This window comes from Mus musculus, chromosome X (assembly GCF_000001635.26).
Source record: "Mus musculus strain C57BL/6J chromosome X, GRCm38.p6 C57BL/6J".
Lineage (NCBI taxonomy): Eukaryota > Metazoa > Chordata > Mammalia > Rodentia > Muridae > Mus > Mus musculus.
Genome location: NC_000086.7, coordinates 139,551,624 through 139,570,446, shown reverse-complemented (window position 1 = coordinate 139,570,446; position 18,823 = coordinate 139,551,624). Strand labels below are relative to the sequence as shown.

The window sequence follows — 18,823 nt, the reverse complement described above, 5'->3', positions numbered from 1 at the left end:
AAGTAGCAGAAGTAGGCAAAGAAAAAGGGTATAAAAAAGGATATTGGAGGTAGAATGAGCAAAGGCTTCATGTCCATTGAAATGTAAGAGAGAAGATGGTTAAGGAAGGTCAAAGGTTACTTTCAGGCTCCAAGGCAGGAAAGATTTTAATGGACTATGGGGAAGTGAAAGTAACTGATTGTGGCTAGACCTCAGAGAGTAAGACATGGAGTACTGCGAAGAGGTGAAGTCAGAGTTGACAGGAAGTAGTCTGGGGGTTCCTGTATGAAGAATGACCAGGAAAGCGGGATGGCTGACAGCTGAGACTTCCGTTTCCTGAAAAGATATTTGGGAGTTTGGGGATGTATCTCAGGTAGTTGTGTACTTGTTTACCATGCCCAAAGCCCTGGGGTCAATCCTTAGCACCACAGGCTTGGAATCTCCACACTCCAGTAGCAGAAGCACTGAGAGTTCCAAGTCTTCAGCTACCCAGAGTCCTGAAACCAGCAACGAATGAGCTACATGAAATCCCACCTCTGCTGCACAAAGCAACTTGGGTTGCAGGATAGGCTTGGTATGCAATGGGGAGATCAGTTAGAATCTCCTATGGCGGCCTGCAAATGAGGATGATGCCATGAGAATGAATACTGCTGGTCAGATCAAACATTCACGTGAGGCAGAACTGGTCAGTTCCTTTGGATTACCCTCTTGCTTATGTACATAGCAACGTCCAGACCTTATTGGGGAGTTCGTTGTCCTCTTACCTCATCTGTATAGTATGGCTGTATTCTCCCTTTCATTTCTACAAAAAGCATTTTGATACAGCTGGTGAGTTTGCCACACTGATTAAATCTTTCCCTCCTTTCCACACACTTAGTTGCTCTAAAATTGGTGAGTGTTGGGAATTTTGAAATGCTGTGAAGCTCACCCTGTGATTCATTTCATCAGACACAGTCAAAATGATAAAAAGGATCCTCCATCTATGGTAATTGAGAGTAAATAAATAAAAAGAATATATAACCATTTTTTACTCTAGAAAAAGCATTTTCCATATTACAGGTGCCAATTGTATATTTTGTTTCTCTTTCTGTATAACCTCATGAGAATAAATGTGCGTTTTTCATGCTTAGTATTTTTATATGTATGCATTTTCTATGTAATGAAAACTACATAATTTGGGGTAAAAAAATGATAAGAAGGACTAGTTTGTCCTTCCCAAAATATTGATTTTGCTGACATAAACTCAAAAATAATGTATTTTTGAAATACATTCAAAAATAAGCATTTCTTAGGGCAATTCATCCATAAATAGCGTATTTAACTTAAAAAGAAAAACAAAACAAAACAAAAAAAAAACCTGGGCTGTTCAGCAAGTGAGTACTTACATGTCTTAAATTTTTGTTTGAATAGCTCAGGAGTCCTGATGTTTCCTGTATATCTGGGAAAGAATTTTTTGTCTGTCTCTGCGGGGGACTGGGGGGTTTATAAAGAATTATTAGAAGTTGTAGACTGGGAAGATGGCTCAGTGGGTAAAGGTACCTGCTGCCAAGCATAGTGACCTGAGTTTAATCCCAGGAAACTACATGGAAGAAAGAGGGTCCCAACTCCTACAAGCAACCTTTAACTTCCACACGCATGGACAATCAGGAGTTTGAGGTCAACCTTTGTTACATAGTGAGTTCAAGGCTAGCCTGGTTTATGTGTGACTCTCAGAAAAAAGGGAGAGATGAGGTATGTAGAGAGCTTGTTTGATTTGAGGAGTGAAATAAAGTATTTGAAAGTTACAACTTGAATCAGGGGGTAATATTCAGAATATGGAGTTAAATAAATAAACAATAAATTACCCTGTTAAAATTGGTAACAGAAGTGAATAGATATTTCTAAAAAGAAGATACATAAATAACCAACAGATATATAGGAAGTGCTAAAACTCTCTAATCATCAGAGAAATATAATCAGAACTATGATGAGCTACATTTCATACCTGTTAGATTGTAGTATATACACACACAATAAATGCAAAACAAAAATTTTAATTTAATTTTAAAAAGAAGTTGTGCCTACCAATTGGTTATCCGATACTAAATGGCCAGCCCTGAAAACAAAATAATGTTATGCAGACTGAGCAGGGGATAGTAAGGAATATATCTATATGTATACACACACACACACATACACACACACACAGTGAGAGAGAGAGAGAGAGAGAGAGAGAGAGAGAGAGAGAGAGAGAGAGACTAACAATGAATGAGGCCAAGAATTTGTAAGAGAACAAGAAGTCACCCTTCCTTGGGCTTTATTGAGAGAAAAGGAAAGGGAGAAATGTTGTACTTATATTGTAATCTTGAAAAAAAAAGTTAAAGCAAAGGTATGCCCTTACTCAATGGCTACGTAACCCTATTTCTAATGTCATGAAAATGGCTTCTGTCGATAACAAGAAGTAGCACACAAGAAAACAGTATGGCTCCCTAAACAAAACCTGTACAATGGCAATACCAACTATGTGCCAACATGGGTGATTAAAATTGCACAAGGCTTGACCACAAGATCAAGAGTTATAGGCAATTAATTGCCACCAAGAAAGGGAGAACCAGTCTCCCAGGGATGAGCTCCTTGATAGATAGGTTATCCCATCTCAATTGGTCCTCCCTAAACTCGAATACATATGAGCACAGTGAACGGACTCAGCAGATTGTGGCTTTATATGGATGTATATACAGACACATAAAATTATAATAGAAGAAGAGGCCATAAAGTTGAGAGGAAATAGGAGGGCAATGACATGGGAGGAAGTAGGGGACAGTATGGGGCAAAAATGATGTGAATTCAGTAACCATGTATGACATTCTCAAGGTGTTTAAAATAAAATAAAAAGTGCCAAGTCAAACACAGAGTGACTTGGGAGACTCCTTTAGACATTTATCTCCAAGGATGAGGAAGTACAATCATCATCATAATGATAACAATAACGATAATAATGTAGCTCTTTCCTCTAGCTGTAACTAGCACTTAGAGAAAAATGCCAGGAGAAGGCCATAAATAGCCAGGGCACAGGAGTAAGGACATTTGGTTCAGATATCACAAAACTCTGATGAGCAAGGAGTGAAGTAAAATCCTGTAGGTTTAGTGCATCCTTGCTGGCAGCCTCTATTGGTCATGGAGGCACAGAAATGTACAAGGCCATTGGGACATAGAACATATTTATACATGCACAAAAATAGATTGTCACTGAGAAAGAAATAAGTGCCCCCTATTGTCCACAACTTGGGTGGTAGTAGCAGTTTGGCCTTGCTTTTCCTTGTTGAAGATAAATTGTTTTATAGAGTATTAGCAACAGAGATGGTAATCCTGTGACCATGATTTGTCAAGGCAGAAATAATCAATTGCGATCATGTATGAATACAGACAAAACATGAACAGTGTCAAAGCCACAAAAATGACCAAGTAGCCCCCTATCTAGCTAATATAAATAGCTATTGTTTTAGCCTCTGACTGCTCTTTGCCATTTATAAAAGAATTTACTTGGAGACCATCAAAGGCTTTTCCTGATTTTTTGATAGCATACAAACCCCAAATAAACACAGCCATCAGAATCAATACTTTTTGGTTTGCCCAGGAGCTTCCTGGTTTTAGCTCTGAAAGTCCAACATCCTGGGAATTGACATAATTTCAAACCAGCTTAGACGGATGGTCAATGTCCTGCTTCCTTAAGTTACCTAAAGTATGCCTAGTCTAACTGAGGCATCCTGTGCTTTCTAACAGCGTGAGTTTGTTTATTGGCTGCACCAACTGAAAAAAACAGTTTATTATAGGCCTTTTTAATTTTAATTTTGAGATTATAATTACACAATTTCTCCCTTCATTTCCCTCCCTCCAGACCTTCCCATTTAGCATTTAAGAGGAAGGGCTAGGCAGGCCTAGGGGGAAACTGGGGCTGAAGGAAAGGAAGGAGGAACCAGGGAGGAGTGAGCGGTCAGGTTCACAGGTCACAAAGACAAGACTGATTTTATAAAATGGTAGTCTTCAGCTTGAACAAAGCATGGGGTGGTGGGCAGGTAAATTGTTCCTTCATCCTTTATGGCAAAGAAAATAGAACAAAATACTTAGGAAAAGGCAGCAAGTACTAACTCACTTTTCCTTATGTAGCAAAATAACCACTCTGTTATATTTGGCAACTGCATCACAAACAGTTTCTATGTGAGGGCCATTTCCAGGAAGGAAGGAACCCAATGCTGGACTAGTTAGTAGTGCTAATACTAGTAAAGGCAAAACTGAAGTTACTGGTTTAATAATTTACAGTTGGCATCCTTCATTGTGTATTTGTGGAAAGAAATAAAGTTGTATTGTTATGTGCCAATAAGTGTTAACTATTACAGTCATGATTTTGCTCTTTGCTATTTAACTTGTCATAAAAGCAGAAAAGTTGGACATATTAATAAGTGATTTATCATATATGGATAAATCTCTAACTCTTCAAACACTGAGCATTTCCTCATGATAAAACCTTAAAAATGTCCCCCCATTCTTTTTTTTTCCTTTTCATACAGCTTACAGTATCTTATTACCTAAAGTCCCACTGTGCAATAAACAGAAATCCAGAACTTCCAACTCACATCCTACTGTAGCTTTTTTTTCCTACCTGCCTCAGTTAATTCATTGACTTTTTTGTCTAGTTTACCTCCTCTATTCCCGCTCCTTCTCACTGTCATCTCTTCTCCCTGTCTTTGTTCCTCTTTCCTGTCCTTCATTTTGGAGACAGGATCTCACTTTGTCGTTCAGGCTAGCTTTGAACTTATAATCCTTCTGCCTCGGCCTTACCCATGCTGGAATTGCAATCATATATCAGTGCACCTGGCTTCTATACTAACTTTTTTTTCAGTATGCTTATTTTATTTAGTATATGTTTTGAGGTGGACATCTCACTATGTTTCCTATAATGTCTTCAAATTCTCTGTTCTTTAGCCTCAGCCTCCCAAGCAGTTCTGATATCAGGTGTGTATAATGCATGTTACTTGGATCATTGCTCAATTTCAAAACAGGGCTAATGATGGACCTTAAAGGAAATGTTGCTGGTCATAGAAGTATAACTGCTTCCTGTTAAAATGTCTGTTCGGAGCCCCATATTCACACGATGGTCCACATGCCTTTTAAAGAGGTTTACAGTGAGTGACTCTCAGTAAATATTTTAAATTCAGCAACGGGGCACTCATATTTCATACTATGTTCATCCTGACTGGACACATGTTAAGAAAAGTTTGAGAATAGGACTACTATGTAATTATACTATGTAATTAGACACTGTATTTTACAAATACAGGAGCATAGATAAGCAGAATATGGCTGTGTATGGCCAAACAAACCCAGAGCACCCAGGATTTCTAAGCTTAATGAAAAGGAAGCCATGTTTTGCTTTTTTCTGTTTTGTTTTTCAGACTAATTTTAATCTCCAATCACCAGAAAATTGTATTAATTTATTTATCACCATTATTATTAATAATTAATCACCAGAAAATTGTATTAATTTATTTCTGCCAAAATCAAAGGGTTGGTCAAAATTAAAAATGGTCACAGGAAGCTAATGAAATTGTTTTAGCTTGAAAAAGAAATGTGCTCACCGGAAGCCCTAGCAATGCCCAGGACATATTTTAAAAAACAGCAAAGTAGAGTGTGGCTGCATTTTAAATAATTTGGTATTGAGGAAAGACCTATGCATCCAATTTCTCCATAGCCAGAGAAAGCAGCAGCTTGACTTCCAAACAGTGTCAGCAAACTGCCATTTTTCAGGTGTTGCCATGATGAACTCCAGCTCTGTTGTTTTCTTCTCACGATTCTGTGGTCTATTTAACTTGGTTTGCGTAGCCAACACCAAATCCTGGATACAGTTGCTTACAATTCTTCATTTACTTCCAAATGAAAATAAGAATTCTCGGAACTACCTTCCCTTGCACGATTAATGAGGTAGATAGATGATTCACTTTGCCAAAGACCTCATTAGGAAACCTTTCCAAGGGAAATCTTTAGTTTTGATATGAAATATTCTCCTGTGGGCTTGTAAACAGGTAACATCTCTTATAGAGTCATTTGTATGTCTTCTTCCCTTAGATAGACCTAAATCTCCATGCATACAGCACAGACGGATTCCCCTTCCTGTAAGTCTTGCTAGCTTACGATCTGCTGTTGTCTAAGAGCACTAATGGATCAGTTTCACACTTTCATGACAATAACTTTCAGGAGACAATCAAACTGAGAAATTTAAAATAACACCAAAATGAAATGCTATTTTGATGCTGGTGGAGGTAAATGCTCAGTATATTTAAAAGCTTCTATATAATGCATGTTGATGAAACTAATAAAACTATGCAAATGGAAAAGCAGGAATCACTTCATTAGTTGTTCCCGTCCTTGGGACAAATTAAAAAATATTGACTAAGAATAAAATAATTGCAAATAGTGCCAGATTAGGCAATTTAATGTAAAATTATAAGACTTAACTTCTTTGCCAGATCATACAGTAATTCTAGATGGGAATACAATTTTAAGTCAAACAAAACATTAATTCTCTTAGGGAATCAATCATTACTTACCAAAATTTGCCATCTGTATCGTCTGGTTGCCCGTCTCTGGGGAATTGTAAATCACAACAGCATTGGCATTACTTCTGCTTGCTGTTTGAATTTTTTCAGAAAATGTGCAATTACCTCTTTCTATCAGCGCAATCCAAGGCTTAGCAGTGTTGGTAAACTCAGTGTTGTAATCACAAGCTTGGTAGTTACCGTTCTTAGGGATACCCACCACTCCCATAGCGTTAGCAACCAGTGAGACTAATCCATAGACACCGCACTCACACCTTTCAGTCTTGGTGTAGTTGCTGCTTTCGTTGAAGTAAGTCACAGTCACATAGGCGTTCATTGAAAACGATGCTGTACTTTGCAGTAAAAAGGTAAAAAATACCAGGAGCTGAAGAAAACTGTGTTTAGTCTTCCGATTCATTGCTCGTTCATTCGTTCACAAAACTTAAGATGTCTGCAGATATTTCCAACTATCAGTCACCATTGTCCACTCATGTCCCTTCTAAACAGAAGTTTGAAATTTCAGTTGCAGGCAGGTAACTGATCTCACCTCTAGCAACATAAGCTCTGAATACACCGGCTCCTTTTCACTTTATCTACATTCCCTTCTGCTGGTCCCTCCTCCAACTGTACACACACACACACACACACACACACACACACACACACACGCCTTAGCCAGACTATTAGTAATAAAAAGCAACACTATCAACTTTATTCTACAAATCAGTTTATCAGGATTGGATGACTTCCTGCAGTGAATTTTTTTCTTCTGTTCCAGCTAATGCACTTTCATAAACACGGACTGGATTGGAATGAGGAACAGGACTCTTGGGAATCGCACGTGACAAGGCTGAAAGTCACCTCTCGGAATATTTAAAACACAAAACTGGTTTTCCAAGCCCTGCCGAAATATGCTATTAACCAGTTGAGCTGAGAATACGTAAAAAAATCCCCACTTTTAATTGCTATGCCCTTAAGTAAAAAGGATTTTACTACTGTTTCCTCTCCAATTTTCTTTGTGAATTATTTTCTAAGGAGGTTCCCCAAGGAATAGCTTCTATTACCTAGTTTATTCATTGCAAGTAAACATACTTCACTAGTTCGCAATCTCTTTGAGTTCCTTGCCCACAGTAGACAACCAAATATTTGTTCATTGTTATCTACAGGCTGTGGGGTTCTATTATTTCTCTTCAGGTTTTATACTCTGGAAAGGTCTATTCAAGCCTTACTTTTAAACACGGAAAGCTTTTACATCCCTCCCCCACCTCACACACAAAGGTATAGCAATTGTATTCCACTGCCTTCTTTGTTTTACAGTTTTAAATTGGGACTACAGTAGATACTGGCAGCAGTTGCTAGAAGGTCAAAGGGTCTGTGCAACTTGCTGGGACGGGGAGATTACAATGTGTGCTGAAGGCTGCAGAAGGAATAGATGAGCAGACAAGACAAACAAATATCAGGAGTCTCATGGGGCCAAGAGTTACAATCTACACAAACAGGTCTCAGGCTATTGGAGGAAGCAGTAAGCTACCAGGTCAAAAGGAAAGCAGTTACACTGGCAGTCCAAAGTCCTAAGAAAGGAGTCAGGAAGACTGGGGGAATCTAGGGAACTGCCCAACGGTAAGAAGGAAATACTGTCGGTGAACAGGAGTAATGAAAGTCCTTCATCTCATTCTTTTGTCTTTTCTTTATAATTATTAATACTTTTCTTAAATAATAAAATTATGAATAGCTACAACCTAACTGAAAAATGACAAGGTCTCATGTCTTATGTCCCATGTAAACACAAGCTATCCATAATTTCTCTTTGAATACTATCATGTTGATATAAAGACAAAGAAAATGACAAGACTGAAAAACTATTACGGTTACTGTGTTTTTGTCCCAAATCAATTTTCTGCTGGCCAATAATTAGTGATAAATTTAACATCAGCATTCAACATGCAGCATAATAACTTTCCAGAAACTTAATTTGAACTTTTCTACCAGGAAGACTCATAAAAATCATTTAAACATTGACTCATGCCAAACTAGCAAAATATGATAGAAGGCCGATTTTGATGATCTTAAAATACTACATTCTGCCCACATTTTGCTTATGGACAAGTCACACTATCATGTGCCTTCAAGCCTACAACTCTCCTATAGCATCTTGGGGCAGTGCTGCTGTCCTGAGGACATTATCACTAAACTCTTAGGTTAAATTTCTCTGGAGAAAGAAGACGTAGGTTGTTAACATTTCATCAGGAGGGCAGAACACGAGGTTCTACCCCACCGTGCTGTTGGGTACTGACAAAGTAGTACATGTTCCACTAAATCACCTTTATTCGTGCTCATCTGTGCAATCTGACTTCAGTGTTCCACATGCAAAATAAGGCACTAAGTTGAAGGGGGACTTCTTAGAAAGAAGGAAGGCTGCAGAAAAAATAGTAGAAAGGATGAGTGTGGGGCATGGGGCTGAAAATTACTAAAAATTAAAATTATTACCAAAACTCTGCATGTACGTGTGTATGTATGTGTGTACCATTACAATAAAAACAGGTAGTAGTAAAAGATTTTAATGCTTATTTTTCATGATAGTGAGCTGTTATACCTGGTATTTTAATAAAGAACATGAGGTGTTCTTAATAAAAAGCCACATTTTTAAAAACATAAAGATATAACTCAATGACATTATCAGTGTTCTAATAATCATACTAACAAACCAAAGGACTCATAGAATTTGCTGGGCCCATTAGTTTGCAAATGTTGCAAATAAGGAAACTGAGGTCAACCTGTTTAACTAGATTTTCCCAAGATCCCACAAGGGACTTAGGAAAAGAGCACTGGCAAGATTTAAAGCTCCTGATTCACACACACACACACACACACACACACACACAGAGAGAGAGAGAGAGAGAGAGAGAGAGAGAGAGAGACAGACAGACAGACAGACAGAGACACAGACCAAGAGACAGAGACAGGGGCAGGGATGGAGAAACAAAGAAGAGACAGAGAGACAGGGACAAGGACAGAGAGACAAAGAAGAGATACAGAGAGAGAAAGAGAGAGAAAATGACAGAGAGACAGAATATAAAGGCAAGTAGAAAGTTCAGGCTAGAGGTATTCAATATACTATGAGAATGAATGACTTAGATTTTTTTATCTTGGTGGGTTTTTTTTCTCTCTGTGTAGATACAACACAAACTCAAATATAATCTCAAATCATTAAAACTATCACACAAACCCCAAATGTAATTTTACCTATTTTTAAGAATTTTCCCCAAGTGAGCTTTACTAAAACCAGCTCATCACTGAAACAAGAATGTCTAGTTAATATTCATTTCACCTCTCATCAATTCATCTACATAATCTTTGGTACTCATGATCATGAGAGAAAGAAGAAACAGTCAGTGCATCTGAAAAGACAACCAGTAAAACAGCTGACTACAAATCACAAAATGACTTCAGAAAAATTGCCATGCAAAAACAAACAAAAACAAATGGCATCACCCATCATGACCAAGTAGGCTTCATCCCAGGGATGCAGGGATGGTTTAATATACAGAAATCCATCAACATAATCAACTATATAAACAAACTCAAAGACAAAAACTGCATGATCATCTTGTTAGATGCTGAGAAAGCATTTGACAAAATCCAACACCCATTCATAATAAAAGACTTGGAAAGATCAGGAATTCAAGGCCCATACCTAAACATAATAAAAGCAATCTACAGCAAACAAGAAGGCAACATCAAAGTAAATGGTGAGAAGCTGGAAGCAATCCCACTAAAATCAGGGACTAGACAAGGTTGCCCACTTTCTCCCTACCTATTCAACATAGTACTTGAAGTCCTAGCCAGAGCAATTCGACAACAAAAGGAGGTCAAGGAGATACAAATTGAAAAGGAAGAAGTCAAAATATCACTATTGGCAGATGATATGATAGTATATATATAAGTGATCCTAAAATTTCCACCAGAGAACTCCTAAACCTGATAAACAGCTTCAGTGAAGTAGCTGGATATAAAATTAACTCAAACAAATCAGTGGCCTTTCTCTACACAAAGGATAAACAGGCTTAGAAAGAAATTAGGGAAACAACACCTTTCATAATAGTCACAAATAATATAAAATACCTTGGTGTGACTCTAACTAAGGAAGTGAAAGATCTATATGATAAGAACTTCAAGTCTCTGAAGAAAGAAATTGAAGAAGATCTCAGAAGATGAAAAGATCTCCTATGCTCATGGATTGGCAAGATTAATATAGTAAAAATGGCAATCTTTTTTTAAAAATTTTTTTTATTACGTATTTTCCTCAATTACATTTCCAATGCTATCCCAAAAGTCTCCCACACCCTCCCCCCCTCCACTCCCCTACCCACCCATTCCCATTTTTTGGCCCTGGCGTTCCCCTGTAATGGTGCATATAAAGTTTGCCTGTCCAGTGGACCTCTCTTTCCAGTGATGGCCGACTAGGCCATCTTTTGATACATATGCAGCTAGAGTCAAGAGCTCCAGGGTACTGGTTAGTTCATAATGTTGCACCTACAGGGTTGCAGATCTCTTTAGCTCCTTGGATACTTTCTCTAGCTCCTCCATTGGGGGCACTATGATCCATCCAATAGTTGACTGTGAGCATCCACTTCTGTGTTTGCTAGGCCCCGGCCTAGTCTCACAAGAGACAGCTGTATCACTGTCCTTGCAACAAACGATTGCTAGTGTATGCAATGGTGTCATCGTTTGGAGGCTAATTATGGGATAGATCCCTGGATATGGCAGTCTCTTGATGGTCCATCCTTTTGTCTCAGCTCCAAACTTTGTCTCTGTAACTCCTTCCACGGGTGATTGTTTCCAATTCTAAGAAGGGGCAAAGTGTCCACACTTTGGTCTTTGTTCTTCTTCAGTTTCATGTGTTTTGCAAATTGTACCTTATATCTCACTATACTAAGTTTCTGGGCTAATATCCAAAAATGGAAATCTTGCCAAAAGCAATCTACAGATTCAATGCAATCTCCATCAAAATTCCAATTCAATTAGTCAACGAACTAGAAAGGGTAATTTGCAAATTCATCTGGAATAACAAAAAACCTACTATAGCAAAAACTATTCTCAACAATAAAAGAACCTCTGGTGGAATCACCATTCCTGAACTAAAGCTGAACTACAGAGCAATTGTGATAAAAACTGCATGGTACTGGTATAGCAACAGATAAGTAGACCAATGGAATAGAATTGAAGACCCAGAAATGAACCCACACACCTATGGTCACTTGATCTTTGACAAGGGAGCTAAAACCATCCTGTGGAAAAAAAGACAGCATTTTCAACAAATGGTGCTGGCAACAACTGGCAGTTATCATGTAGAAGAATGGGAATTGATCCATTCCTATCTCCTTGTATTAAGGTCAAATCTAAGTGGATCAAGGAACTCCACATAAAAACAGAGACACTGAAACTTATAGAGGAGAAAGTAGGGAAAAGCCTTGAAGATATGGGCACAGGGGACAAATTCCTGAACAGAATAGCAATGGCTTGTGCTGTAAGATCGAGAATTGACAAATGGGACCTCATAAAATTGCAAAGCTTTTGTAAGGCAAAAGACACTGTCAATAAGACAAAAAGGATACCAACAGATTGGGAAAGGATCTTTACCAATCCTAAATCAGATAGGGGACTAATATCCAATATATATAAAGAACTCAAGAAGATGGACTCCAGAAAATCAAATAGACCTATTAAAAAATGGGGTACCAAGCTAAACAAAGAATTCTCACCTGAGGAATACCGAATGGCTGAGAAGCACCTGAAAAAATGTGCAACATCCTTAAACATCAGGGAAATGCAAATCAAAACAACCCTGAGATTCCATCTCACACCAGTCAGAATGGCTAAGATACAAATTTCAGGTGGCAGCAGATGCTGGTGAGGATGTGGAGAAAGAGGGACCACTCTTTCATTGTTGGTGGGATTACAAGTCGGTACAACCACTCTTGAAATTAGTCTGGCTATTCCTCAGAAAATTGGACATAGTACTACCGGAAGATCCAGCAATTCCTCTCCTGGGCATATACCCAGAAGATGTTCCAACTTGTAATAAGGACACATGCTCCCCTATGTTCATAGCAGCCTTATTTATACTAGCCAGAAGCTGGAAAGTACCCAGATGTCCCTCAACAGAGGAATGGATACAGAAAATGTGGTACATTTACACAATGGAGTACTACACAGCTATTAAAAACAATGAATTCATGAAATTCTTAGACAAATGGATGCATCTGGAGGATATCATCCTGAGTGAGGTAACCCAATCACAAAAGAACACACATGATATGCACTCACTGATAAGCGGATATTAGCCCAGAAACTTAGAATGTCCAAGATACAATTTGCAAAACACATGAAACTCAAGAAGGAAGACCAAAGTATGGATACTTCGTGCCTTCTTAGAATGGGGATCAAAATACCTATGGAAGAAGTTACAGAGACAAAGTGTGGAGCAGAGACTGAAGGAAAGGCCATCCAGAGACTGCCCCACCTGGTGATCCATTTCATATACAGATACCAAACCCAGACACTATTGCAGATGCCAACAAGTGCTTGCTGACAGGAGCCTGATATAGCTGTTTCCTGAGAGGCTCTGCCAGTGCCTGGCAAATACAGAGGTGAATGCTCACAGTCATCTATTGGGTGGAACACAGGGCCCCTAATGAAGGAGCTAGAGAAAGTACCCAAGGAGCTGAAGGGATCTGCAACGCTATAGAAGGAAGAAAGATATGAACTAACCAGTACCCCCCAGAGCTGTGTCTTTAGTTGCATATGTAGCAAAGGATGGTCTAGTCAGCCATCAATGGGAGGAGAGGCCTTTGGTCTTGCGAAAATCATATGCCTCAGTACAGGGGAATGCCAGGGCCAGGAAGCAGGAGTGGGTGGTTTGGGGAGCAGGGCGGGGGTGGGGGGGTGGGGTATAGGGAACTTTCAGGATAGCATTTGAAATGTAAATGAAGAAAATATCTAATTAAAAAAAGGCTCAAAAATGGCATCCTAAGGATGGAAGAACTTCTCTGCTAACTATACATCTAGCAGAGCACCAATATTTAAGATAAAGAACTGCAAATTAAACACCAAAAAGCCAAAGCAACCAACCCATGCATTAGTTAATAATCTGGATAGTTAGTTCTCAAAATAAGAAACAGACATGGAAAGTAAATGCTCAAGAATTTTTGACAGACCTCAGCCATCAAGAAAACGTAAATTAAAACTATGGGGAGATTCTAGCTCTCCCAGCCCTAATGGCTTCCATCAAGAAGACAAATGACAATGAATAGTGGCAAGGATGTAAAACAAGTGGAACCTTTACTTACTAGTAGTAAGAATGTAATTCTTGTGTGCCCAGCATGGAAGTAAGTCTTGCCTTCTCAAAGCAATAAAAATAGAATGATCATGACCCACATATAACACTCTAGGGTATACATTCAAAGATACTTGCACAGCCTGGCTTACTGCTGCACAATTCATAGTAGCCAGCAAATGGACCCATCCTAGGTATCTCTTAATGGATGAATGAAGAACGAACATGTGGTACATACATACAACAAAGTTTACACAGCCATGGAGAAAAATAAAATTCTGACACTTTCAGGAAAATGAATGCACCTGGAAATTATTAAACAAATATACTAAATGCAGAAAATACCACGATTATTCTTACATGTATAACCAGTATTTACAATTGTGTGTGTATGTGTGTGTGTGTGTAGGTCATGAAACTGAAAGGGAATCATGAGATGTAGGACAAGATCTTAAGGGAGGTAGAATTGAGGAATAATGGAGGATATAACAAAGAAGATGGAACAATGTAAAGGAATTAGCAGGAAGGTAGCAGGAGGTAGAAGGAAGAGCTGTGGGGAAAGGAGACCGAGTGAGAACAAATGAGATGCCACAAGGAAACCCATGCCATTGCATGCTCAACTAAAGATCAATTTAAAAGAAAAGATAATAATTTGGTTATACTTGTTAGTCCATAACAATACTGGTCATCATCACCAAATATGAATTTCAAAGTTCTTTAATACCCTTTTCTATATATGAGCAAAATGAATTAGGATCAGTCCAACAAAAAATTTTTAAAAATATACTTGGTAGAGGGCTGGAGAGATATCTCAATATGAAGAGTGAGCACTGTGACTCCAATGTAAGGAATTTGATGTTCTCTTCTGGACTCTACATGTGCAGGTTCCTTTACTAACATGTGCCCATACCTCCTACCCCCATATAATTAAAATAAAAATAAAGTATAAATATATGTTTGGCAGACAGCATGTTTTCAAATTAGGACTTCAATATCTTACCCAAGTATTTTTAATGTCTCTATCTCATGTGCTATTCAGAAATAGAAATTATGGTGAGACTATGGTCCTTAAATACTATCGTATTTTGTCATTTATCAACTGACTTGTTTCTTGGAAGATGGCCTCATGTTAGTATATTTGAAATTAATATTCTCCTGATGGCAGTTAGCTACTTTCCTTGGGAAACAGCCACTGTAAATATGTTCCTTCTGCAACAACTAAAAATGGGACAATGGGTGTTTAACTCTGAAATTAAACAAATGTATTTCTAGAATATAAATTTCTCAATTAAAAAAGATGCTATTTTATGTGTATTGATGTTTGCCCACATATATGTCTGTGTATCACATGCATGTCTAGTACCTACAGAGATCAGAAGATAGATACTCTGGAACTGGATTTACAGAGGGTTGTGAATCAACATGTGAGTGCTTGGACTTCTGCAAGAGTCACAAGTGTTCTCAGCCACAGAGTCACTTCTCCAGCCCTATAGCCCTTGGTATATCAGTTTCTAAGAGAAGTTGTTTAAAGGGGTCGTAGGGGGAAACCTGCTCAGAGGAGAAGAGGAGGGGGTATGGGGAAAAGGGCTATAATGGGGTGACTGGGAGGGGGAGCACTGAGTGGGATTAAAGTGAATAAGTAAAAAATTAAAATTAAAAAGAAAAAAACTCAAAAAATTGGAAAAGTTATTTTCTATTCAATATAAGAACAGAAATCATACTTGTGCACAGTTTCTCTATCTTTGCCTGTGGTTTTCAGTTAACATTTTCCCATTATGGATGTGGCTCTAACATTAAATTGCCCTTTTAAAATTGTAATAAGTTAACCCCAAACCCCAAATTCCATTCGAAAACAACAGTATTCAAACCTGCATGTGAAAATCATCTTGGATCACTTTCAAGCACATATATAGCCTTTCAGTATAGAGGACACACGTGAACCATGTTCAAAATGAGACAGGAGACCAAAAGACTTACTGCATTTTATCATATTTAATAACACTCTGAAACTAGTTACACAAAAATTCACAGTTTTAATTAACCATTTAATACAGTTACTAAGAAATCTGAACATCTTTATAAACAAAATACCGTACACCTTTAAGTTCTTAGGCTGCTCACCACATTAAAACTGTACAGCACATGACATCACAAAATTATAGGGTTATAGGGAAATCTTGTTTCCTCATAGATTTTCTTATACCTCAAGTACAATCAGACCTGTGTTTATAAATGTAGAGTGACCATTTACCTTGAAAACACAGTATAGTAAGTGGAGAACCAGACTGAAACAAATTCCCTTAGTTACCTTTCTTTACTTTTAATACAAGCACTTCAGATATTAATGTGAGATAAAATTTCACAGTCTAAAATCACATTACATATACTGAAATTACCAATGAACACCACATGAATGTAGATATACTGTAGCCTCTGAATTTAACATTACACACTGGTCAAAACACTTAAAACTTCAAGACATTGGAAATCACAATAAAGGGTTGAAAAAATTTTATGACAGTTCAGCATATTCACTTAATAGCAAATGCAGGGAGACTGGGGCAATTGGATCACTACAATCCATGTGTGTGTGGACATGACAGGAACTACCTGGATTATAAGAAATGTAGGTGGTCACTTTAGGAGACTGTTAACTTAGACTTTGAATTTGCAATGCAAGATTCATCACTGTATGTGAATAAAATCAGAAAGCTGTTAAATTGTGTAAGCCAAGACACACTGGAGTAAAAATACACTTTGTAAAAGGAACTGTAAAACATAAATTGTTACAAGTTAAGATAATAGTCACATACAAGTGAAATAATTTTTGACACATAAAATTGACTTGATGACTTTTTTTCAATAATGAATCTAATATGAAGTGAGAGTGCCAAATACAAGATGAACTGAAAACCACTTAACTTTCCAGGTCATGTAATATTCTGATGAAAATACCAAGCAAATTAACAAATTCTCTCTAAAGCAGTATACTGTATATAACCTGTAATTACTTTCTCTACTAATCTTTAAGAAGCCTATTCTGGAGTATAAATTTTCTGCAAACAGACTTCCACTTTATTGTTACCCAAATTACAGATATCCAAGATACCAATGATGTGGACTCTATCCAGGTCAGCTGCTGCCTTTACAATATCACCTAAAAGTGCAAAAAACAGATCGTAAGTATTGTAAAATAGTTAAATATTTACTTGGATTTAGACTCATACAAACTGATGACTGTTTCCCTTACAGTATTAATGGCATCCTTACACTTTTTAGCTCATTACATGTATTTACCCAGTTTCTCCAGACAGAGAACATGCCTATAGATACAGTCACTAATGTTCTTACACACATCTCTGAGAATATTTGGGTTTCTTTCTTTTTATGGGTGAAGTAAAGCAAATCTACATCTTTTAAAGGTCACAAACAAACATCTTAGGTTTCAAAGAAGCACGAAGATGAGTTATTTTATCTTTATAGGGAATTGTTATTTTGAAAGAAATCTACAAATGCAAAGCAAACAATCAATGTATCTTATGAATTTTGATTTCATTTCTGTGCATGTTTATAGGTAAATATGCATGTTGCTAGGGATTCTTTCAAAGTGTATTTTTTTCAGAACTAATACAGCTTAGTATATTCTCATGAACGTTTATGAAAAAGTCATAGCAGGATATTTCAGATCTCTGTCTTTCTAAGCATGCATATAATTTGTATGTAATTTGGCAAAATTCTCAGAGTCCATATATACACAATTGCAGAACTTAGAAAAATATTTAGAAAAATCAGGACAAATATTCACGAAGAAAGAAATTATTGTCTTGTGCTCTGAGTGTCCGTCCTTGGGAGCATTAAACTGCCTGCTTACCACCATTCACACTCCAGATGACTAGCAACCATAAGCAGAGAAGTTCTCATCTTTGGATGAATTTGCTAGACTAAAGGGACCAGGGCAGGATTTATCCTCACTGATTCCATTGTGTTTTGCTCTCTCTGAAAGCTACCTCAACGACAGACATATAGCTTGCTTTTGTTCTACCCAGTTTCATGTGATCTCATAGCTGTGGTGGCCTTCCAACAGAGGTTTCTCTTAAAAGCATGTAATATATAGTATTGGTGATACAAGTGCCATTAGAACGAGCAATAGACTGAATATCCAGGGTGGCAAGAAGTTGAGAAGTGTGATATATAAGGGAGTAAGTTCCTATAAATGATCTTGTGCAAGACAACCAGACACACACCCAGGGGTTTGCCACATGGCCTGAGAAGGCCTCAGAAGACTATGATCATCCACTTGTGGCAGACTTCAGGAGGAAGTAAAGTCCAAGGCAGCATTACAAATGGCCTGGTTACATGATGAAGTATTGTGGCACAAAGCCAATTTGAAAACTTTAGGGAGAAATAGTTTGCTTTGCTTTCTTCCATTTTTTTTGACTCTCATATTTTATCGAAGCTATCAAAACACTAGGCAACTACTATTAAGGTAAACAGAAAACAGAATTCAATGACAATAGTTTTAAATACAAAATAATAAAAGCATTGAGAAATAACAAAGTTACATGGTGATTTAATCCACACATATGGCCTCGTGGTGTATGCTTTTCACTTTTTATGCTACAAATACTGTACTAAAGTCCAGGGACTTCATTTGTTTTTGTTTGTGTTTCATTTTTTTATTTAATTAAAGCACACAACATGCCAAAGACAATCAAATGAGCCTTAGATGGGATATATAAAAGCTCAAGCTTCAATATCTCAACAGCCTCCTCTGCTAGACATATAAATTAAAAGGGATCTGCAACCCTATAGGTGGAACAACAATATGTACTAACCAGTACCCCCAGTGTCTCTAGCTGCATATGTATCAAAAGATGGCCTAGTCGGCCATCACTGGAAAGAGAGGCCCATTGGACTTGCAAACTTTTATGCCCAA

At 37.7% G+C, this 18,823-nt stretch overlaps 2 protein-coding genes across 4 annotated transcripts in view; both read right to left on the bottom strand.

Moving 5' to 3' along the window:
* Positions 1–7,107, bottom strand: part of Rnf128 (ring finger protein 128) — a 109,806-nt gene extending 102,699 nt beyond the window's left edge. Inside the window, exon 1 of the mRNA NM_001254761.1 lies at positions 6,564–7,107. Within this exon, the coding sequence (NP_001241690.1) occupies positions 6,564–6,969 (406 nt within the window). The 5' untranslated portion in view covers positions 6,970–7,107. The remainder of the gene's footprint in view (positions 1–6,563) is intronic.
* Positions 7,108–15,862: 8,755 nt separating this feature from the next.
* The window catches only part of Radx (RPA1 related single stranded DNA binding protein, X-linked), a 74,218-nt gene continuing 71,257 nt past the window's right edge, over positions 15,863–18,823 (bottom strand). For all 3 annotated transcript variants that reach the window (NM_175326.6, NM_001346522.1, NM_001358686.1), the window contains one exon: positions 15,863–17,044. In NM_175326.6, the coding sequence (NP_780535.1) occupies positions 16,923–17,044 (122 nt within the window). In that variant the 3' untranslated portion in view covers positions 15,863–16,922. The remainder of the gene's footprint in view (positions 17,045–18,823) is intronic.